The sequence below is a fragment of the Penaeus vannamei genome, chromosome 41 (assembly GCF_042767895.1).
Source record: "Penaeus vannamei isolate JL-2024 chromosome 41, ASM4276789v1, whole genome shotgun sequence".
Taxonomy (NCBI): domain Eukaryota; kingdom Metazoa; phylum Arthropoda; class Malacostraca; order Decapoda; family Penaeidae; genus Penaeus; species Penaeus vannamei.
The window spans coordinates 8,870,921-8,895,920 of record NC_091589.1 but is presented as its reverse complement, the minus strand read 5'-3'; the positions used below and the strand labels follow the sequence as shown (position 1 = coordinate 8,895,920).

At 39.1% G+C, this 25,000-nt stretch overlaps 2 protein-coding genes across 11 annotated transcripts in view; one reads left to right on the top strand and one right to left on the bottom strand.

Moving 5' to 3' along the window:
* LOC113812933 (WD repeat and FYVE domain containing 3 bchs) overlaps window positions 1–5,933 on the top strand; it is a 22,886-nt gene extending 16,953 nt beyond the window's left edge. For all 4 annotated transcript variants that reach the window (XM_070117707.1, XM_070117705.1, XM_070117706.1 and 1 more), the window contains 6 exons: window positions 280–464; window positions 615–777; window positions 938–1,153; window positions 1,664–1,775; window positions 2,289–2,486; window positions 3,200–5,933. In XM_070117707.1, coding sequence (XP_069973808.1) covers window positions 280–464; window positions 615–777; window positions 938–1,153; window positions 1,664–1,775; window positions 2,289–2,486; window positions 3,200–3,296 — 971 coding nt within the window. In that variant the 3' untranslated portion in view covers window positions 3,297–5,933. The remainder of the gene's footprint in view (window positions 1–279; window positions 465–614; window positions 778–937; window positions 1,154–1,663; window positions 1,776–2,288; window positions 2,487–3,199) is intronic.
* A 7,625-nt stretch (window positions 5,934–13,558) lies between these two features.
* Window positions 13,559–25,000, bottom strand: part of LOC113813528 (neuroglobin-like) — a 282,557-nt gene continuing 271,115 nt past the window's right edge. For all 7 annotated transcript variants that reach the window (XM_070117713.1, XM_070117714.1, XM_070117708.1 and 4 more), the window contains exons 3-4: window positions 24,115–24,346; window positions 13,559–19,833 (exon numbers count right to left, since the gene is read on the bottom strand). In XM_070117713.1, the coding sequence (XP_069973814.1) occupies window positions 19,615–19,833; window positions 24,115–24,346 (451 nt within the window). In that variant the 3' untranslated portion in view covers window positions 13,559–19,614. The remainder of the gene's footprint in view (window positions 19,834–24,114; window positions 24,347–25,000) is intronic.

Genomic DNA, 25,000 nt, shown 5'->3' with positions numbered 1-25,000 from the left:
CTACTCCTACTCCTACTCCTACTCCTACTCCTACTCCTACTCCTACTCCTACTCCTCCTCCTCCTCTTCCTCTTCCTCCTCCTCCTCCTCCTCCTCCTTGTCCTTGTCCTTGTCCTTGTCCTTGTCCTTGTCCTTGTCCTTGTCCTTGTCCTTGTCCTTGTCCTTGTCCCTGTCCTTGTCCTTTTATTTCATCGACCATACTTTTTAAAGTTGTTCCTTGGGAGGATTGTCAAGTTTCTGTTCTCCCTAAAGCTAACAATGCCACCTCTTCCACACCAGCTCTGTTGACCAAGAGTGTGAGTGAGAGCAGCCTGTCTGAGGAGGGAGAGAGCGACGTCGAGGAGAGTGACAAGGCGGAGGCCTCCGAGGACATGGGGGCAGTAGACCTGGATTCCTATACTGTTGTGTCTGCTGATCCAACCAAACTGGCCACCAGTGAGGAGGAAATTGTGGTGGAGACGACGGTTTGTATTTTCCCCTTTTTATGCAGACCTGGATAAATGTGTTTCCTGTACTCAAGTCATACAATGAGCATACAGATTAAGCATTGTAAGCATTATCTTTGTGTAATATCAATTTGAATATAGAATTGTTTTATTTTTTGCATTACACAGGAGCATAGTCCAGAGAAATTGGGCAAGGAAAAGAGACCTCTGCACAGACAAGTTGCTGTCTCTATCTCCACCATTAGTACACCGAGCATAGAAACTTCACAGTCACAGTCACTTGAGGCTCAGGATGACATTGTATTGAGAAGGAGTTCCAATTACCCTCAAGGTGTGTTGGTGGGCCATGATTGGTTTGATTTTCTTGTTGCTTAGCACACATGTGCTCTTTCTCTTTGAAGTTCTTTTTTGAAATTTCATGTTCATAAACTAAATTATACTTCTCTGGTTTCTTCTGAATGTAAAATCACTCTTTCCGGCCATTATTGCAGGTGTAGCCAGAGCCATAAGCACCATCGAGAGAGGTGTGGCGCATGATGGACAGCGTGGACCAGACCATCGTCTCCAGACCAGCAAGAGCGAGACAAGTCTTGCAGACAGTGATGCCTTTGTTCTTATTTCGGACTCTGAGGTGCGTGAGGCTCAGAGTCAGCAGACAGCTGTGCAAGAAGCCAAAAAGAAGCTGCCAAGAAATCCTCTTATGCCAGGTAAGAGTTAGAGGAGGCGTAAGATGAGGTAGAAGAAATAGTGGAGATAAAAGAGCAACAGAGGTAAATACTAGGAAAAAACTAGAGTAGAGTAGAGCAAAGGAGAGAAGAGGAGAGGAGAGAAGAGGAGAGGAGAGGAGAGGAGAGGAGAGGAGAGGAGAGGAGAGGAGAGAAGAGAAGAGGAGAGGAGAGAAGAGGAGAGGAGAGAAGAGAGGAAAGGAAAGAGGAGGAGAGAGGAAAGGAGAGAGGAGGAGAGAGGAGAGGTAAAGGGGGGAAATGGGGGAAGAATGGGAAGAGGGAAGAGGGAGGGACTGCTGATATGAGACTAAAAATGACAGTGGTACAGGCATTGTAGTCACCATGTTAAAGCTGCATTGTTGCTGTATACCTTGTAATTAGTTAGTATAGTATAATATGATTGATTGACATTTGATGTAGGTTGGTTGTGTATCTATGTACAAGTATCATCAGAATGCAAATGTATAATTAATTTTGCTCTATTTTCCACAGGAATGAAGTGGGCATGTCAGCTGGTTTTCCGCAGCAAGTTAACCATGCACACAGCCTATGACCGAAGAGATAACACAGAGCCAGCTTCAGTTACAACCTTGGCAGTCTCAAAGTACGTTTTTTCTGTTATGACAAGCCAACTTGGCATGAGTGAAGAATGGAAAAGGCCTATGATAGATATGCTAGGGTTGAAAGGGCTACATCTATAAATGTATGAGCTTTTCTTTCCCGAATGTTGTAAATTTTCTGCTTTGGATACTGTATGGATTCCCTGATGACGTTTAACCTCTTATTATTTTGCTATGACAGTGGTGTTTTTGGAAATACATTTTTTTGAAACATGTGTAAAGAAAGAAAGAGTCAAAGGATTTTTCACTTTGCTAATATATGTTATATTCCTAGATGTTTTTAGGGACCCTTGCTTTCTAAGGATTTTCTGAGAATCCTAAAGGGATTGTTCTTTTCTCTGACATTTCAGTAATGGTATCTATGTCCATATTTTTCCAGAGTTTTTCTTTTATCTTACTGGTTATTAGGTTTGTCTTGCGTAGTGAAAGGATACTCATTATGCACTGTTTGGTGGCCAGATCCCTACATAAGTGACTGATTACCTCTTCCATCCCAGGGACCATCGGACAGTGTTGGTAGGAGACGCCCGAGGGAGGGTATTCTCCTGGAGCGTGCCAGATCAGCCAGGACGAGCTGTGGCTGACCATTGGGTCCGCGATGATGGGAGTGATGCCTGTGCCCATTGCCAGGTCAAGTTTAGCATCTATGAGCGGCGGCACCATTGCAGGAATTGCGGACATTTATTCTGCTCAAGGTAGGAAGTTGAGAGAGAGAAAGATGAGTGATTGAATGAATGATCAAGTGAAAGAACAATTGAATGAATGAGGGATTTGAGTGGGTTGAATGAATGGGTGAGTGAAGGAGTGGATGTGCAAGTGAATGAATGAGACAATTGGGAGAGCAACTGACTGACTGACTGACTGACTGACTGACTGACTGACTGACTGACTGACTGCCTGACTGACTGACTGCCTGACTGACTGACTGACTGACTGACTGACTGACTGACTGACTGACTGACTGACTGACTGACTGACTGACTGACTGACTGACTGACTGACTGACTGACTGACTGACTGACTGACTGACTGACTGACTGACTGACTGACTGACTGACTGACTGACTGACTGACTGACTGACTGACTGACTGACTGACTGACTGACTGACTGACTGACTGACTGACTGACTGACTGAGTTGGATGAAGGAGTGATTGAGGGATTGAGTGAGTATGTATGTATATTTGCTTATGTAGAGGCATGTGCCTAGTGAGTGGGTGGGGTGAATAGATTTTGGTATTTGTGTGTTCGTATGCGCATGCATACATAGTTTTGCATTTAGTGTACATAAGAGATGGAGGTACTCAGTATTTGGTCTTTGTCAACTGTTATGGATTTTTTATTTTTTAAAATGTTCTTATGCTCAGTCATTCATGGTTCTGCTCCTAATATTCTCCTCTCATTACAGGTGCAGTAGATTTGAATCAGAAATATCTCGTCTACGCATCCTGAAACCTGTGAGAGTCTGCCAGAAGTGCTATACAACGTTAAGACACGACAAATAAGTGTCATAGGTTTTTAAGGAAAAAGGAAAACCCCTAGAAATATGAAAGAAAAATCCTTTTCTGCAATGCTAAGTCATTCTTTGAAGTGGTGATGAGATTGTAAAATAGGATGACAAATATACAGGTGGCTTAAAGACCGACATAGTTGGCATTTTAAGAGATTTTTCTATTTCATGAGACCACCACACTCACTCTCTGGCGATAATGGCTCCTTTACGCAACGCATTTGAATGGAGCGATTCCGGATTGAATCGGAATTATCATGAAAAGAAGTTCTCGCAAATGGTACCTTTTTAGCTTGTTAAAATTTTGACTGTTGGGTCACTAAAATTCTCCAGAACATTCCATATTTTTGGATTAAGAGTTCTATCTTAATTTGATAATGGATATTTGTATATATACAAAGAGTTTTAATAGTAGTGCGGAGGTTTGGAGGAATGCAGCATGTGGACTTGGAAGTAGGTTTTTGAAATTGTACTCACAATATTGACCTTTCATTCCACACTGGCCATTGTGCTTGCATTTCCATCATGTGTTCATGATTGAGTTTTTATAATTTTAAAAAATTTGTTCCCTTTCACCCATTTCTCTCTCTCTCTCTTCTGTCTCTCCTCTTGCTACCTCTTACTCTGTATTCCTCAAAATATTAATCAGGTTATATAGGATATGCACTTTTCAGTGATATAATTCAATCACCTCTGCAAGAGCTGCAAGAAAAGGGATAGAGCCTTATTTGACTAATGACTATTGTGTCATATATAACATTGCAGACAAAGAGTTGAGAATAAGAGAGGATGGGACTTTGTCATTTCTTGAAGCTTTAGAAAGAGGGGAAAGAAGTTTCGACTTGCTCGGAGGAATGATGTAAAGGAGATACTGCAGCTGCAAGGCGTACTTAGTCACCTTACAGATTTAAAAAAAGGAAAGTTGTTTATCTCAGTATATAAACTATCCGTATCTGTATATAGTGCGTTAAAAGGTTTGTTATTTCTGTTGCTCTAGAATGGTTAAAGAAAGATTTTTTCTGATAACATTTTAGGGTGACATTTAGAGATGAAAGTTTCATCATGCATATATGTGCACAGGTAAATAGGTATTTGAATATATAAATATATGTATATATATTATGATTATTAATGTATTAGGGACTTCCATCCTCGACACTTTCCTGTGCGGAGCTTGATATTATTTGTAATGCGTATTTTGATAGAGGTCTGAACCGATTATTATTTTTATAATTTTGTTAGTGTGCCATTTGCTAGCATTTTAGCAGTAACGTAATTTCCAACATTCAGGGAAGGCAGATTTTGCTCTTGCTGCATTCTGCCTTCAACACTTATTTTATTAGATGTGTTTATGTACAGTTCTGTATATCAATATCTTATATGAAAGATCACATCTGTTCTCGTAGCAAAGAGTATGTATTTGTAGCCATAGCTGTTGTTGCAAGTCTCATTTTATTTTTGGATTATTAGATGCATACTTAAATTTTAATTTTTTTAGTTTTCTCTTATAAAGTTCAAGTGTATGAACTCAAAGTTAACGTTTATGATTCCACGCTGTTGCTAGCTCGGCGCCAGTTTCGAAACCCAAGGTCCTGGTTTGCACTGACTTAGTGTTGCAGAGATAGAAGACCAATGCTCACGTGGCAGATTCGCTAACACCCTCACTGCTGGCACGCAGCTCAGTTGATGTAGAGGTAGACGTGTGTCGTTCATTAAAAAAAATATATTAAAATAAAAATGGTAGTAGTTGTGCGTTTCAGCATATGTTAGTCCTACGGTTCTTTGTGCAGTGACCTTTGATTGGAAGTTTCCCCTGGCTTGCCATCATGAGGTAACAATGCAAAGGACTTGTAGAGTGAGAATAAAAGCGAAATGGAATAGCAACAAAATACAGAAGGAATTTTAAGACACATAACAGTTTTGTTAGTCTATGGTAAAGAAGGCGTGTAGTCAACGTCACGTGTGTAAATAGAGAGCAGTTGTTGTTCATAGCGCGTCACATACCCCCTCCCTCTACCCCAGCCTCACCCACCCAGGTCCATTCATCATAACCTCTCACGTCTGTGATGCCGGAGGTCTGTCTCTTCAAATTGGTGTAGGTGGCAGAACTGGCCAGCAGTGCCAGCTGTGCTGCAAGAGGTCTAGAACCACAGACTGGTGGTTGGAGGTTGTCACAAGGTTGTTGGCAGTTTGCGTGATTCAGGGCTAGTGATTCCAATGCAGAAAGCTTGACCCAGGTGGCTTGCTCCCTTGATTCTTGGCTGGTTAGAGAGAGTAACAGTGGGATGCAAGGTATCTCTTTTGACTCCTTTGTTTTAGTGCAGGGAAATTGTGAATTATATTCTTCGGGAATTTTCAGTCATTTTTTATGTAATTATATTGCAAATGGCAAAGTCATGAATAAAGATTTTACAGGTTCATGATGGCCGTAAGTATTTGTCATCAAAATTCTTTGTAGTAGTTTAGGCATCCCGTCTTTATTGAGTCTCCCCAAAGTCCAACTAGAGACCTTTCAGAAGACATCCCACTGTTTTAAGAAGGTACTTTCAGTCGAGAACCTGGAGAGGAAGAAGAAAAAAAAAAAGAAAAAAAGAAAGAAAGAAAGAAAGAAAGAAAGAAAGAAAGAAAGAAATGAAAGTAACACCTCAGTTGAGAGTGAGAGGCGAGGTCCGTGATATCCTTGATTGTTGTGCAAAGCCTCCCACCAATATGTGCCTATAGTTATGTGTTGATGTGGATGTACATGTGGTAGTTTCTCCCTCCAGTCCTTCGAGGCAAGTTCCCTTCGGTCCACGCGTTGCTACTCGCTCACGGATTTTGATGTTGATTTTGATTATTGCTGGTAATTCGTTTTATATCAAAATGGCCCAGTCTGCAGAACCTTCCCATGTGTTGTTTCCTATTATTATTATTATAAGTTTTTATCACTGTATTTGTTTTTATTATTATTATTATTATTATTGTTATTATTATTATTGTTATTATTATTATCATCATCATTATTATTATGATAATTATTTTTATTATTTATTATTATTATAATCATCATTTACGGCTGTTGTTCTTAATGTAACTATTATTGACAATTTGCTACTTCAACATAATGCGTGTGAAATGCGTTAATTCCTCAGCATTTCCTTTTAGTCCTTGTTTGTGGTTCTGAACCCTTCCTGATGCTCCAGTCATCCCCCCCTCATGGTTCATTCATGGCCTCTCATTCATTAGCATTTCTCATGAGAGTTAGGAAAAGTTGGCTTTTACATCCTGCACAAGAACTTTTTTAAGAATTTGAGTTTACCTATTAGATTTTCTAAAGGATATTCATAAAAAAGAAGAATAGCAAAAGGTTTGTTAGAAAATACAGATTTTGAGTAATTATTAGAATTATTGTTTCGTTCTTTTACTCATTTTTTGAAAATTCAATAAATTGAAATTGATGGTGGTAAAAAAGTGAACTAAAGTGGCCAATGTAGCAAAGGAGAGCCAGTTTATCCAGAGTGAAGGTTTTTGGGGTCATGCAAAATGCAATTCTCTAGTCATAGCAAGATCTTTCATGGTAATGGACCCCTTGAACAGTATGTGGGGGAACAGTACCTGGTCTACATTTTTTAAACTGTAATGTAGTTTTGCAGTTTTCTCCTTGTGAGTGGCATGTAACGGTGTCCGTTTAATCACTGTTTTTATTTCTCAAATGATATTTTTGATTTCCCACCAGTCTACCATTTTGTCCTGTGTTTTGTCAAGAGAGTATTGTGATTGAGTCTTTTTGGTCTTTTTGTGCTTAAAAGTTTAGATTGTATTTTTTGTTATTGGCTTCTGCTTGTTTATAGATCGTGTGTTTATTAGTTTTGTTCAAGGGAAAAAGGGGAACTAGGTCTCACACAGTTGGTGGTTGACTGGTCCACTTGTCTGAAATTCGCGAGTCAGAAGTCTGGTAAAATGTCTGGTGTTGTGATTTTGTGTTTTAGTGGTTAGTCTTTTGTGATTTTCTTTTCTTTTTATCCATTTTTGTGTTGGTTATTCTGTTCACAAAAGTTATGTAATTAAGGTATATGACTATTTATTTATATTTTGAGTGACTTGAGCACCTAAAGATATCTCAATCAGTTAACAAACAACGTTCCATTTATTCATGTGATAATTAAGTACTTCTTCAAGAAGTTGGGATAATATGCTTAAGAAAACAGTAGAAATAAAGGTTAGGTCAATGTATAACAAACCTTATGGTTGAAATTATTGCAGATCTGGAGAAAATAATGATTTTGTGAAATTTATTGATAGGCCTTCAAAAACTGTATACTTTTAAACAAAATGTCTGCATATTTAATGAAATATATATATATATATATTCTCCCTCTCCCAACCTCTCTCACGTATTCATCCTCCTGCCAAGTTTTATTTAACTCATGTGCCATAATTATTTTCTTATTGTCACAATGATATTCTTTTAACTATATTTCAAGGCCATTGGATCATGGAAAAGCTGTTAATGACAGGGTGAAACCACTGTTTTGTCGGACACAAATGTACGAATGTACTGTGTGTTTACAGTCGTATATAAACATTAGCATGTTTTTAAGTTCCAGGAATATAGTTTTAAGTGCCTAGGTCTAATTTTGCTTAGACATTTTTAAACTACTAATTTTTTTGGTCATTTGCCCAATTTAATCTTTGTCTAATTTTCAAGATAAATAATGATAATACTCATATATGGAAGTTAATTTATATCACAAGATGATTCTCACATTGTAGCTTTACATACATGCATACATGATACATGCACATCTACACCTACACACACACGCGCACAAGCACACCTACACCTACACCTACACACGCACAAGCACACCTACACCTACACACATGTACACACACACCTCCACCTCCACCTCCACCTCCACCTACACCTACACCTACACCTACACCTATACCTATACCTACACCTACACACATGTACACCCACACCTACACCTACACACATGTACACCCACACCCACACCTACACCTACACACATGTACACCCACACCCACACCTACACCCACACCTACACCCACACCTACACCCACACCTACACCCACACCCACACCTACACCTACACCTACACCCACACCTACACTTACACCTACACCTACACCTACACCTACACCCACACCCACACCCACACCTACACCTACACCTACACCTACACCTACACCTACACCTACACCTACACCTACACCTACACCTACACCTACACCTACACCTACACCTACACCTACACCTACACCCACACCCACACCCACACCTACACCTACACTTACACCCACACCCACACCTACACCTACACCTACACCCACACCTACACCCACACCCACACCTACACCTACACCTACACCTACACCTACACCTACACCCACACCTACACCTACACCTAAACCCACACCTACACCTACACCTAAACCCACACCTACACCTACACCTACACCCACACCTATACCTACACCCACACCTACACCTACACCTACACCTACACCTACACCTACACCCACACCCACACCCACACCCACACCCACACCTACACCTACACCTACACCCACACCCACACCCACACCCACACCCACACCTACACCCACACCTACACCTACACCTACACCTAAACCTACACCTACACCTACACCTACACCTACACCTACTCCTACACCTACACACCTACACACCTACACCTATATACACACACACACACACACACACACACACACACACACACACACACACACACACACACACACACACACACACACACACACACACACACACACACACACACACACACACACACACACACACACATTGTATACAAAGATGACGTGATCCTGTAAGTCGAGTCAGCAGGGTTTCAAAGCGCCTCTGTGTGAGAAAAGGAGAGACATTCGACAGTTGTCACTCTCCCGTCAATGATCTGATATATCAACCAAATAATTAATTTTTAAGTTGTGTTGTGTGTTTTCCCTGCCCCTTCCAACCCCCCCCCCCTTTTTATTTTCTTTTTTTACTTTTTTATATCATCCTTTTTGGGTTCGTTCTTTTATTTTTTCCTAACATTCCATAGCTTTTCCTTTTTTACAAGATTGTTAACTTGCAGGGTGAATGTTGATATATGTATATATATACTTTTTATTATGGCATTTAAGCTGTTTATTTGTCAAGTCAAAACAGAAAGTAAATGAAAAGTAAGTGTTATTATGTGATTACAATTCAATTCAAAACTTAAAAATATTATTTACTTTTGTTGTTAATTCTAACAATTTACTAATTTCCCTATGTCATATTAAAAGTTTTCATTATATATATATATATATATATATATATATATATATATATATATATATATATATATATATATATATATATTATATATTATAATGGATTTGTATATATATTAATCATTATCATTATTTAATGTAATACTTAAAACAGTCATTTGGGGATAGAAGCCTCTAAGTTATTTCCAGTAGTTTGCGGAAAAAAATTACACTTGTAATGTGCACTCTTCTCAACAGCTTAAGTATATTTTCTCCCTTTTTTCTACATTGAGAGCTGCTGCGTCTGAACCACAGGCGTCACAGGAGGAACAATGAATGAAAAGAGAAAAATGAATGAGGAACTCACAAATGATGAGGAGAGTTAGTGATAAAGTATATGATGAGGGCACTGTAGTTTTTGAGTCTAGCTTGTGTTATATGTAAAATAAAATGATCTAAGGAAATATGCCTTTCTTTATCTTATCATGATGCCAATCAAAATCATTATGCAAAAACTGATTTGTAAAGGAAGAAGAATTTTGCAAATGTATTGGGATTTGTTGCTGTTTATGAATAATTGAGGAGTCTGAAATATTTAAGGCTAACTTAGGTGTATTGTAAAAGTTTATTTGCATTTATATACACTTCAGCAATAGTTTAGAAAATTTATGCATTTAAAGTGACTTGAATGGTATCTTTGACAATAGTTGTGTAATAAGTAACAAAAAGAAAGTAAATAAGTTTATCATTCAGTAATATGGCTGTTATTTGGGTTAAATGTCTGTAGAAAAAGAACAGGGCTTCCAAAAGAAAACAAAGAAATGTACTATCTATAAACAGAATATTCTGTCGTCCTTTTTTTCTTTATTTTTCTTCTCTCAATTTCCCTTTTTGTCAGTCCTGCCTGTATTGTTTTTAACCAAGAATGGGTCATTAATTTCCATCTTGCTTGTATTGTTTTTCAATATAACTATAACTTCAGGGTGGTAATTTGAAGAGTTGTAGCCTTTTCCCTTTTGTTTGAATTGCCAGGCAGAGAAATTCAAAGCAACCTAGGCCACACATACCTATGTAAAAAAAAACTGTAAGAATGCAAAGATAACTTCAATGATCTTTATTTTTGTATATCGTTGAGCGCCTTGACTCACTGGCCATCATCGGTGGACGGTCGACATGTCTTCAGGTCGATGGATCGCACGTTTTCTCGCATCCCCCTTGAAATCCTCCACGAAAAAAAAACTTTACTCAATTCATTTGATAAAGATTATCTCATAAAACAAATAATTACAAAAGTAATGCACAAAAAGGCTTACTTCTTAATTCGATTTAGCAGAAGCAATAAAAAAGGAGCGTAAATATGTCATATATATAATTGCGAGCCAGAAAGCAGTTCTGGTCAAGGATACACTCCTTTCGCACTCCTCCCCTGCCCCTGAGGCCCTCGTATGCGAGCATTGCTCATCTAATTGTCAGGGGAACGCGTGCCCCTTAAGCACCCTTCGGACTTTATTTTTGCTTTCCTATAGAACCTGTTAGATTAATGAGATGCCTCGGCGTTCCCTCTATAGTACCTCGGGAATATAGTACCATTACTCCACCCTCTGGCACTATGCGCGCGCGCACACACACACACACACACACACACACACACACACACACACACACACACACACACACACACACACACACACACACACACACACACACACGGACGTATTATATATATATATATATATATATATATATATATATATATATATATATATATATATATATATATATATATATATATAATACGTATTACGGCACGCATTGATTACCTAGATCTAATCAACCACATTTTTTCTGGAAGGTACAGCTCGTTCATACCAGCCAGCATTCTCGGGTTAGGAAAGAGGCTTAAGCATTATCATTTCACGCACAGGTAGTGGAGTAATTGTGGAGTAATTCCTTACCTGTATATTGTATATAGGTATATACAATATTATATATAGGTATATACAGTATATGTATATTGTATATATGTATATAGGTAGTGGAGTAATTGTGGAGTAATTCCTTGCCTGTATCATGCTGACGGCCAAATGCTGTTGTAATTATAATGATGATAATAATGAAAATTATAATAATGATGATAATGATGATAATAACATAATAGAAATAACATGAATAATAAGAGATAATGATAACATAATAAAAACAACATGAATAATTACAATAATAATTATGGTGATAAATTACAGCTGTTTAGAAAGGTCAAACATAAAGCAGATTTGTGATACGGGATTCATGATTATTATAATCTTTATTGTCATTATCATTGTTGTTCTTTTATTATTACTACTATCATTATTATCATTATTATTATCATTATTAGCATTATTGTTATCATCGTTTTTATTATCATCAATGTAATTATCATTATTTTCATTATGATTGTTCTCCTTCTGCTTCTTCTTCTTCTTCTTCTTATCTTTATTATTATGATCATAATTATCATTATCATTATTATCATTATCATTATCATTACTGTTATCATCATTTTTATTATCAATGTTATCATTCTTGTTATCATCATTGTTATTATTATCATTAGCATTACTATTGCTGTTATCATCACCATTATTATCATTACTGTTATTACTGTTATTACTATAAATTTTCTTATTCTTATTCTTATCATCATTATCATTATTATTATTATTATTATTATTATTATTATTATTATTATCATTATTATTATTATTATTATTATTATTATTATTATTATTATCATTATTATTATTATTATTATTATTATTGTTATTATTATTATTATTATTATTATTATTATTATTATTATTATTATTATTGTTATTATTGTTATTATTATTATTATTATTATCATTATTATTATTATTATCATTATTATCATTATTATTATTATTATTATTATTATCATTATTGTTATTATCATTATCATTATTATCATTATCAGTATCATCATCATTATTATCAAAAGCATTTTTGTTAATGTTTTTTATATAATTTTTATCATTATTCTCATCGATATGATTATTATTATTATTAGTAGTAGTAGTATTATCATTATCGTTATTATTATCTTTATTAATATCATTATCATTGTCATGATGATCATCATTATCATTATCAGTATTTCCATTATAATCATTATTATTAGTTGATTATTGTCATTATTATTATCATCAGTAGCAGTAGTAGTATCGTTATCATTATTACTGTTACTGTTATTATTATCATTATCATAATTATTATCATCATATTATTATTATCATTATCATAATTATTATCATCATATTATTATTATCATTATTGTTATTGTTGGAGTATTATTCCTCCCCTTAGTTATTGTCTGTAATTTCACCCAAAGTAATTATGTTAATTAGGTTTTTGATTATATTTTCTTTCCATTATTTTTCTTACGCCTTTCCCCTCCTCCAGTGATTCTCTTTCACTCACATTTTTCAAAAAAATCATTCTCCAGTTATAATTCACTTTTTGAAATTTCTTCCACTGAATGGATGACCTTATGAAATCGACAATGTCCATCTACCTATTGGTTGTTACTGACGGATAGTGATAGATATTTATATGTGGGTTCCTGTTCATTAGATTTGTTTGTCTGGGGTAGAGGATAAATTTAGATAAGAAATAATTTAGTGTAATTCCATTTATTACAGTGGATATTGTTTGGTGTGATATGCTGTATGTTTGTTTGCTTCTAAACTACCCTCTGTGTGAAAGGAATGGCCGGGGTTACCATCCGCCGCCTGTTCATTAGATTTCTTTGTCTGGGGTAGAAGTATTTTCTCAAACTCTTTTACTTATTCATAAAATTATTACCATTCCCTGTTTATTTTCCTTGTTATTACTACTTTGTTCACATCCTTGTTGCTCTATTTTCACCTCCAGCTAGAAATTTCTGCTTGCAAAAGGGTAAATAAAATGATGGACTTAACAAATATTCTTTATTTCTTCTTCTCTGACACAGCTGACTTGTTATGTAGTACATGTATGTTATACATAATAGCAAAATAATAAAACTTGGTTCTCATCTGTTTTCTATTACTAAGAACAAAAAACTAGACAAATCTAGTTGCAATTTCTCCTTCAGTATATAACGTTTTGGCTAACGTTATAGGCATAATATATATACTTTTTTTTACACAAGTTCTTATCCTAACAGTTACTATAAAAGCAAGAACATCATCCTTGGCTCCACATTTCTAGCAAGCAATTGACCATTTACTACAAGACTTTACCAGTTTCTCCTGAAATTTTTTTTTCGCATTTTTTATGATGCATCCGAACCGTTTTCTATGTTCAAGGGTTTCGAGGATAACTGCATCAACTTCGTTTTCATTCTTTCTGCTGGCTATGGTTAAGCTGAGACAGTTACTTTGTTACATTTTTATGCACTGATAGTGATCGCTGTGAATTGAGAGAAAAAGGCAGAATTGTGATACGAAACCAGAATTGTGTTAATTTTGTGCTGTCTAGCCAAAATGTGTTTTAAGCATACACATACATTTCCGCACTCAGCGGGAATACACACATACAAACACACACACATATGCACACACACACACACACACACACACAAACATACACATATGCACACACACATACACACACACAGCTCACTCATTCAATCTCTCTCTCTCTCTCTCTCACACACACACACAGACTCATATGTGTATATATGTGTATCTATGTATGAATGTATTTAAATGTATTCCATGCATGTACGTAGGTGTACATGCTTACTTCCTATACGCACATGGGCTCTGTAGGAACACATAGCCACAGCAAGAATGAATTGATCTCTTCTTCACAAATAGCGGTTTACAAGACTGCAGCGTTGATCAAACCAGTCCTTGTACAAACAGTTGAATTTGCTTTTCGATGTAGTTTCATAAATAGTGTTTTAATTCATTTTCCTTCATCTTTCTTCTAAGAGAGATGATCACGGCCAACTAATATGTACATTGAGTCTGTTTGATATAAATTCTACACATATGCAGAGTCTTACATCTTAGACAAAACAACAAAAAATGCTGAAAATATGAGAGAAAAAAAGAAGAAACGAATACAATTAAGTAGCAACAAATCAATTTCCTTTATATCATCTTTATCTCTAAATATATATAACCAGCTTAGAAGATTATGCGCACAACGAGCCTAGCTACATTGAAAAACACCGATATGCTTTCAAGACGAAGCCCGGAGACACAAGGTAAATTTAATTCATACACATATTGCACATTGATTGAGAATAAATCGACACGCAACATTATATCTTTCATAATCATTTAGCTTTTTGACATGAAATAAATTACGCATGTTGTGCCTTGATCAAAAAGATAATGAGAATTTATGTTTTCTTTCCTGACTTTTTTTCTTCTTTTGAGATCGATTAGATGGAATCCAAATACTTTAATGTATTTGTTTATTTGTTTACTTTTTCTATGAACTTGGGTTAATATAGGCTGTGCGTAAGATATATGGAATAATGATAATAGCAATGATAATAAACGTTCTTTGCTCATAATCTTAGAAGAATAAATTAGAAGGAAATTATTCATACTTATAAGTATCGTGACCCGGAAAAAATACTAAAGGAGAACATATGCCCTTATTTCCTATCCTTAATCTTATTCGGTACTTTATGTATTTACGTACAGTCAAAAATTATTCTCTCATACACAAACAGAATGATCGAGAATGAAGAAAAAACTAAAAGATAAGAGCAACTACAATATAAAACAATTTCTCCATCTAACCGACTCCACTTCCTTCAGATCCGCTTACGAAGAACTGGTCGTATGTGAAAGAACGTAAACTCATACCGTATGTGAACTACTGAGAAAAAATAGTAATATATCAACTAAATGTGAACTACTAAAATGAAAAATAATAATACATCAACTAAGCTAGTTTTGGCAATTGTTAAAGCTAAGTCTGGTATCGCTACAGGTGGCAAATACTATAGTGTGATACGAAATTATATTAATAAAAATATTTTTTTTTGTATTTTTGGGGAGGTTTTATTATTTTTTTCTTTTATGTCAACGCTTTGTAGCTGAAGTGGATGTTTTCTTTTTACAAGATCTTCCGCCGCTATCATAAGTTTTATGTATGCGATTTTTCATATTTGTTGTGCTATGACTTATCAAAAAAGTGTTTATTGGTATCACGTAAAAATGCACACTGTTTCTACACACAATAAAATACGCTCCTTTTTCTAATCTCAGTCTATTTCTTTACTCTCTGTGTCCGGTTCATAAACAACATGCATCCCACATTCTCCAAACGGATCTCAGATTATTTGCAAAATCCCACAGAAATATTCTCCCATATTTCATCTCCACAGACTCAACCTTTCCTCTCACCATCAACTTCCATCTCCGAAATCATCTTTATCATCACCATCGCTCTCCTGGTCGTGACGCCACCTTATGTCCGAACCACCGACCACGACTTCGACCTCCTTTAGAACCAACGACCACGACTTCGACCTCGACCACCGGCGAAATGACCTCTTGAAGACAACAAGACGACCCTGGGTACTAGACTTTTGCAACGACCTTAAGCATTAGCTCTGCGTACCTACTGTCACCACGACCTGTCTCTCGTTGCCAGATACTTTCACTCAGAGAAATAGGGAAGATGGAGAGGAAAAAGAAGAGGTAAAGGAAGAAGAAGAAGAAGAAGAAGAAAATGGAGAAGTAGAAGAAGACGAAGAAAATGGAGAAGAGGAAGAGGAGGAAGAAGAAGGAGAAAAAAAATGATAATAAGAATAATGATAATAAGAAAATGGATAAGAGGAAGAAGAAGAAAATGGATAAGAGATAAAAAGAAAGTGGAGAAGAAGACATAAAAGAAAAAGAAGTAAAAGAAGTGGAGAAAGGAAGACGATGGAGAAAGAAGAAGAAGAGGAGGAAGAACAGAAAGATGAAGAAGTTCAAGATGATGATAAAGAAGACGAAGAAGAGGCAAATGATAAAGCTGATGGAGAAAAAAAAGAGATAATGGTAATAGTATCGAGAATACGAAAGCCTGACAGATAGATCTCAGCACCAAAAGTCTTCTAAAAAATTCATCGCGAGTTGGCGAGCGTCTTAAACACTTTCCTTGAACATTTTCTTGAGAAATTTTCTTGAATAATTTCCGCCCACAAACAGCAGCTGGGGTTTCGCTACGGACTTGCTCTTAAAAGTTAACATTTGTCTTAATCCTAAATATGACATCGAGAGTCTCCACTTTATCGACCGAGGAATTCTGCCGTGGCATTTGGTTGATACAAGTTACCCTTCCGGATCGTATAACATATATATGTATAGGCATATATATCTGTATACAGCGCATTGAAATCGTTCAGGCTTTGTAAACTTAACTGCAGAGTTCCACTTTCGAATGAAATTATTTTAATTATCGTTTTTGATACTCAGTCTAATGATTAATATGTTCCTCATTTGAAAAGGGATGCTAATTATAATTGTTTTTTTTATTATTTTTTGTGAAATGTGGGAAGTAAACAACACACATAAGATGCGCACAAGCGTCTCCTTTTTGAAGCCGTGTGCGCATGTTGGGCTCATTCTACGTGAGTCGACGAGAGGCGCATTCGACCATGTGCTTCATCTTTTTTTCCCTTCCATTTTCTAATTTTCGTTGAAAGTCTTTACTTTTTTTCCCCTACAAAGAGAGAGATTAAAAAAAAGTCTAAGTTTAGATCTATGAACACTCATGACACCGAGAACAGAGACGAGACCTTAAATATAACGTGAGGATGGGATGTCTTATCTTAATACCATAAAATCGAAACTCCTTAATATTATATATACACACTGGCTTCTACAGACCGAGAGAAGATTGCCAATTTAATGTCAAATATATCTATTCAACATCGTCCTTAAACTGTCTCCTAGTTGTGCTTGTAATCAGAAAATTTAGACTAATGAACATCACCCAGAAAAATGGCAATTCACTACACCGTAAGATTTACGAGAATATATGCAAAACTTTAAATTGGCATTCTTCTGCACCTACGTGGGGAAAAAAAGGTTAAATGCCCATGCGAAATTCCGAGCCCCAGCTGCCGCCTGGACCCCCACGCCACCCTCCCTCCCCCCTCTCTCCAAGCGGGAGGTGTGCGTGCGGCGTGGAGGATGTCGCCCGCTCTTTTTTTAGAGGTATCATCTTTCAAATGTATCTTTGTTCTTTTTTTTTTTGCTAAATTAAATTACGTCAGCTCGCCACGATCGCTTTGCTGGTTATTTGGTGAAGGTGAAAAAAATAGAACTGAGTGATTATAGATAGCGAATGCGAAATAGATGAAGAATAAAGTAATTTCAAAGATACATACCCTCTTTCCCCTGGCCAATTCTTTTAAAGAAGAGACTAACGAACAGAGTGTGTGTGGAATCACGACTTCTTCTCTCCTGCTTTACAATCTAGTCTTTCTGAGTCACGTTTCTGAGCCACACGCGAACCTTGTATTTCAGTTGTATTATAAAACAAAAACAAAATATCAGAGCAAAAGAACAAGCGAGGAAAGGATTAGAGAACACGAGAAAATGTAAACAAAGGAGGTGACGCCAAAGGAAGAGGGAGCATTGGTAGATGACATGGACTTTCTCGGAGATTTATGCGAAACACGACCACTCGAATTACTGAAATATGGGTTGCAATATCCGTAGAATTAATAAACAATATGTTTTATTTTACGTTTCAACCAAACCTCTTTTTTTCATTATATAGATATTCACACATACATTATTACTGATACACTGATGTTATCAATTTCATAAAACGACGCTGTTTGATACTAAAGGAAGCCATTCAAAGATTTCCATAGATCATATACTGATACCATGCATTCATTTTATAATTATACTGACATTAAATTACACCTCGCTAATATCATTGGTGTTATATTTTCATATCCTAATACCATATTCAAATATATGCATTCCATAACGTCATTATTACAATAGGATCTCGTTACTATATACTAATACCATATAAAGATACTCTCTATACCATACACTGAAAACATGTACTAACATGTATAACTTGCCAACCTCATGTACTGATTTTCTTTTTTTTGTTGTTGTTTTTTTCCTTCTTTCTTTTTTCCTTCAGCTACTGAACACGTGACTAAATATGGAGCCAATTTGTGCGGGCCAAAGAGGGCAGTGCTTTTTGGTTCTCTTAAAGTTAATCATTTTTATCTCGAAGACACCGAGTTAAAATAGATTAGGAAGATACACATTAAAGGGAAAAAAAAAGAGAAAGAAAAAACATGTAAATCAAATAAATTATTTTCTTTTCTATTTTTTTTTCTTCGGTTTCTTTGTCTCTCCCTCATTCTCTTGTTTCATCTTTCCATGTCCTTCTTCATATTCTTTCGCTCAGTTCTTATCAACATGTGACATTATTATTTTTTTTTTATTTACTTTCAGCCATAAAGCTATTACTTAATTAATTAGATTTTAATTAATAAGAGATCTGAGCATTCTCCTTTCATATATCTATCTCTAAAAAAAATACTTACTGAATATTCTCTCAAACATCGAATGAACTTTTATTAAATATTGCGGTATATATCAACAATATTTTGGAAGTCAATGGAAAATGTTTATCTCCATTGCTATAAATATATATTTTTTCTCAACTCTTAAATCCATTTTTTAAATCTGGTGAAAGCCCAAAATTTAAAGATTACTCTCTTGCATAATCAGAGAGACAGGGAGAGAACAAAAACATAAAAAAAAGATAAATCGTAAGACAAAATGAAAGAGAAAACGAAAGAACACACAAAAAAAGAAAAAAAAAATCACAAAATATACCAAAATTGAAAAAAAAAAACTGAAAGAAAAAATCTGAAAGAAAACAAACAAACAAACATACTTCCATCTTACTTAATCCTTCATCAAAAAAAAAGAAAAAAAGAAAATGAAACGAGAGAAAAAAAAAGAAAAACGAAATGTGCAATTCATCATTTTTCACGACCCTTTGGCGGCCTTGCTGCTGTTCCCTTCTGCGTTGTTGGTGCATCCTTTCTTCACGTTGTCATTAGGCTCCTTTTCCTCCGCCAGCTCGTAGCCGCGAATCACCGTCTCGATCAGAAACTTGATGGTTATGCGGTAGATGTTGTCCATGTTGTCTGTGTAGCGGTCGCCCAGGGTCAGGCGGACGGCCTCGAGGAACGGCTGCTCGATCTTCTGCGGGGGGGAGAGGGGGGGGGTCATGTATATATATGCATATCTATCTATTCATCTATCTATCTGTTTATCTCTCTCTCTCTCTCTCTCTCTCTCTCTCTCTCTCTCTCTCTCTCTCTCTCTATATATATATATATATATATATATATATATATATATATATATATATATATATATATATATATATATATATATATATATATATATATATATATATATATATATATATATATATATATATATATATATGTATATATATATATGTACATATATGTATATGTATATATATGTATATATATGCATATGTATATGTATATATATATGTATATATATATGTATATATACATATATATATATATATATATATATATATATATATATATACATATTCATACATACATACATATATATATATATATATATATATATGTATGTATGTATAAGCATGTAATCCCACCTCAATCCCTCCTCCCTTTCCCTTTCCCTCTCCCTCTCCCGGACTCCCTCCCAGAGCCCCCTCCCCCCTCCAAAATCCCCCCCCCCTCCTTCGGCCTAATTACCATGCAATGGGAGCCGCCCTCGACAACCTAATTACAACACCGACACCACTTACCCCCTTCTCTCCCTTCAAGGAACCCTCCTCTAAATCCCCCTTTTTTTCTTTCCTCAAACTCTCCCTTATCCCTTTTCTGTCTTTATTCTCTCTCTCTCTCTCTCTCTCTCACTTGATTCTGTTCTCCTTCCCTTCCTCTCTTTATCTCCCTACTTCGTTTCTTCTTTCTCTTAGTCTATCCCTATTCCCTTTCTTCCTTCTGGACCCTCTTTGATGTCCTTTTCCTTACTTTTATCACCTTCTTCCTTTCCTCTATTCCAGGGGGTCCCAACCAGGGGGTCATAGCCTCCAGGGGGCCATGGGGTACTTACTGGGGGACCATGGAACAATATATAAAAAAATAAGAATAATTAAACTGAATTTAATCTCACCTACAGGACCTACATATGTGTGTGTGTGTGTGTGTGTGTGTGTGTGTGTGTGTGTGTGTGTGTGTGTGTATGTGTGTGTGTGTGTGTGTGTGTGTGTGTGTGTGTGTGTGTGTGTGTGTGTGTGTGTGTGTGTGTGTGCGTGTGTGTGTGTGTGTGTGTGTGTGTGTGTGTGTGTGTGTGTGTGTGTGTGTGCGTGTGTGTGTGTGTGTATGTCTATGTGTGTGTGTGTGTGTGTAATTATCTCTCACATATAACTGAGATGAGAGTCACTGAACGAGGTCATGGGTTTTTTTATACATTGTTCGGGGTCACAGGATGAAAAGGGTTGGGAACCACTGCTCTATCTCTTTAATTTCCTTCTTCCTTATTTATCTCCCTATATTCTCTTCATTTTTTCCCTCTCTCCCCCATTTCCTCTTAATCTTTAATGTCTTAATTTCTCCGGTCCTTCACTGACTTATTCCTGTTGCTCTCCTTCCCTCCCTCCCTCCCTCATTCCCTTTCTTCTTTCTCACTTTCTCACTCCTTACCCTCTCTCTCATCTCCTACTGATCCAGTTCCTCCTTTCTAACTTCTACTCCATCCCTCTCTTCCCTCCTTTCCTCTATCTCCCTCCTTCCCGCTGTCCCTCCCCTTTCTTACCCTTCCCTCCCCTCTCTCCCCTCCCTCCTTCCCTCCCAACTTACCCAGAAATACTCCTTCTTGAACCCTGGAATCATTCCCTCCTTCCTTCCCTGCCTCCCCATCCCCTCCCTCCTTACCTTTTCCCCTCCCACCCTTCCCTCCTTCCCTCCCCTCCCTTCCTTCCTCCCTCCACTCCCTCCTTCTCCTCCCCTCCCTCCTTCCCTCCCCTCCCTCCTCCCCTCCCAACTTACCCAGAAATACTCCTTCTTGAACCCTGGAATCATTCCCTCCTTCCTTCCCTGCCTCCCCATCCCCTCCCTCCTTACCTTTTTCCCCTCCCACCCTCCTTCCTTCCATCCCCTCCCTTCCTTCCTCCCTCCACTCCCTCCTTCCCTCCCACCCTCCTTCCTTCCATCCCCTTCCTCCCTCCTTCCCTCCCTCCCTCCCTCCCCTTTCTTACCCTTCCCTCCCCTCCCTCCTTCCCTCCCCTCCCAACTTACCCAGAAATACTCCTTCTTGAACCCTGGGATCTTGCGGTGGGAGGCCCCGATCTGGTGCAGGAGGTCGAACAAGAAGTCGACCTTTCCCTCCCTTTAATTCCTAGCTGTCCCTCCTTCTCTCCCCCCCCTCTCCTCCCTCTCTCCCCTTTCTTACCCTTCCCTCCCCTCCCTCCTTCCCTCCCCTCCCAACTTACCCAGAAATACTCCTTCTTGAACCCTGGGATCTTGCGGTGTGAGGCCCCGATCTGGTGCAGGAGGTCGAAGAAGAAGTCGACCTTTCCCTCCCTTTAATTCCTAGCTGTCCCTCCTTCCCTCCCCTCCCTCTCCTCCCTCCCTCCCCTTTCTTACCCTTCCCTCCCCTCCCTCCTTCCCTCCCCTCCCAACTTACCCAGAAATACTCCTTCTTGAACCCTGGAATCATTCCCTCCTTCCTTCCCTGCCTCCCCATCCCCTCCCTCCTTACCTTTTTCCCCTCCCACCCTCCTTCCTTCCATCCCCTCCCTTCCTTCCTCCCTCCACTCCCTCCTTCCCTCCCCTCCCTCTCCTCCCTCCCTCCTTCCCTCCCCTCCCTCCTCCCCTCCACTCCCTCCTTCCCTCCCAACTTACCCAGAAATACTCCTTCTTGAACACAGGGATCTTGCGGTGGTAGGTAGTCGACCTTTCCCTCCCTTTAATTCCTAGCTGTCCCTCCTTCCCTCCCCTCCCTCTCCTCCCTCCTTTCCTCCCTCCCTCCCTCCCCTCCCTCCTCCCCTCCCTCCTTCCCTCCCCTCCCTCCTCCCCTCCCAACTTACCCAGAAATACTCCTTCTTGAACCCTGGAATCATTCCCTCCTTCCTTCCCTGCCTCCCCATCCCCTCCCTCCTTACCTTTTTCCCCTCCCACCCTCCTTCCTTCCATCCCCTCCCTTCCTTCCTCCCTCCACTCCCTCCTTCCCTCCCCTCCCTCTCCTCCCTCCCTCCCCTTTCTTACCCTTCCCTCCCCTCCCTCCTTCCCTCCCCTCCCAACTTACCCAGAAATACTCCTTCTTGAACCCTGGGATCTTGCGGTGTGAGGCCCCGATCTGGTGCAGGAGGTCGAAGAAGAAGTCGACCTTTCCCTCCCTTTAATTCCTAGCTGTCCCTCCTTCCCTCCCCTCCCTCTCCTCCCTCCCTCCCCTTTCTTACCCTTCCCTCCCCTCCCTCCTTCCCTCCCCTCCCAACTTACCCAGAAATACTCCTTCTTGAACCCTGGGATCTTGCGGTGTGAGGCCCCGATCTGGTGCAGGAGGGCGAAGAAGAAGTCGACCTTTCCCTCCCTTTTATTCCTAGCTGTCCCTCGTTTCCTCGCCTCTCTCTCCTCCCTCCCTCCCCTTTCTTACCCTTCCCTCCCCTCCCTCCTTCCCTCCCCTCCCAACTTACCCAGAAATACTCCTTCTTGAACCCTGGGATCTTGCGGTGTGAGGCCCCGATCTGGTGCAGGAGGTCGAAGAAGAAGTCGACCTTTCCCTCCCTTTAATTCCTACCTGTCTCTCCTTCCCTCCCCTCCCTCTCCTCCCTCCCTCCCCTTTCTTACCCTTCCCTCCCCTCCCTCCTTCCCTCCCCTCCCAACTTACCCAGAAATACTCCTTCTTGAACCCTGGGATCTTGCGGTGTGAGGCCCCGATCTGGTGCAGGAGGTCGAAGAAGAAGTCGACCTTTCCCTCCCTTTAATTCCTAGCTGTCCCTCCTTCCCTCCCCTCCCTCTCCTCCCTCCCTCCCCTTTCTTACCCTTCCCTCCCCTCCCTCCTTCCCTCCCCTCCCAACTTACCCAGAAATACTCCTTCTTGAACCCTGGGATCTTGCGGTGTGAGGCCCCGATCTGGTGCAGGAGGTCGAAGAAGAAGTCGACCTTTCCCTCCCTTTAATTCCTAGCTGTCCCTCCTTCCCTCCCCTCCCTCTCCTCCCTCCCTCCCCTTTCTTACCCTTCCCTCCCCTCCCTCCTTCCCTCCCCTCCCAACTTACCCAGAAATACTCCTTCTTGAACCCTGGGATCTTGCGGTGTGAGGCCCCGATCTGGTGCAGGAGGTCGAAGAAGAAGTCGACCTTTCCCTCCCTTTAATTCCTAGCTGTCCCTCCTTCCCTCCCCTCCCTCTCCTCCCTCCCTCCCCTTTCTTACCCTTCCCTCCCCTCCCTCCTTCCCTCCCCTCCCAACTTACCCAGAAATACTCCTTCTTGAACCCTGGGATCTTGCGGTGTGAGGCCCCGATCTGGTGCAGGAGGTCGAAGAAGAAGTCGACGTTGTCCATGGCCTTGATCCCTTCGTCGATCGAGTTCATGACGATGGTGGCGTGTTCAGCCAACTCCAGGGACTCGGCCTGTTCATCGCGCGTCCTCAGCTGGTTGAACTTGGTGAACAAACCGATGAGTTCACTGTTGCTCTCGAACAGCCTGTGGGAAGGACGAGAAAAGGGGTTTAGAGGGGGATTTTTTTTGGAGGGGGCGGGGGTTGGTTGGGGTTGGTGGGGGTGTTGGTTGGGGTTGGGGGGGGTGTTGGTTGGGGTTGGTTGGGGTGTTGGTTGGGGTGTTTGGGGTTGGTGGGTGTTGGTTGGGGTGTTGGTTGGGGTTGGTTGGGGTTGGTGGAGGTTGATGGGGGGTGTTTGGGGTTGGTGGAGGTGTTTGGGGTTGGTGGGGGTGTTTGGGGTTGGTTGAGGGTCCATGGGGTTGGTGGGGGTCGTTGGGAGTTGATGGGGGTCTTTGGGGGCTGGTTGGGGGTTGGTGGGGATAGGTAAAAGGGGGGAGGGGTTTAATGTGGGGTTTAATGGGGGTTTAATAGGGGTGTGTATAATTGGGGAGGGCTTTAATGGGGCTGAGAGAGAGTCAGAATAGATGGTGATGGGAAGGGGAAAGAAACAAAGACGAGAAGCGGAGAAATAGATAAAATAACAAAAATGAATAACAAAGAGAGAAAAAAAAAGGAATCGAGCGGAAAAAAAATGAAACCAAAACATTAACAACAACAACAACAAAACAACAAAAACAACAACCAAAATAAATAAAGCCGCTCATACCTCAAAACAACAAAAAAAGAAAAAGAAAAAATAA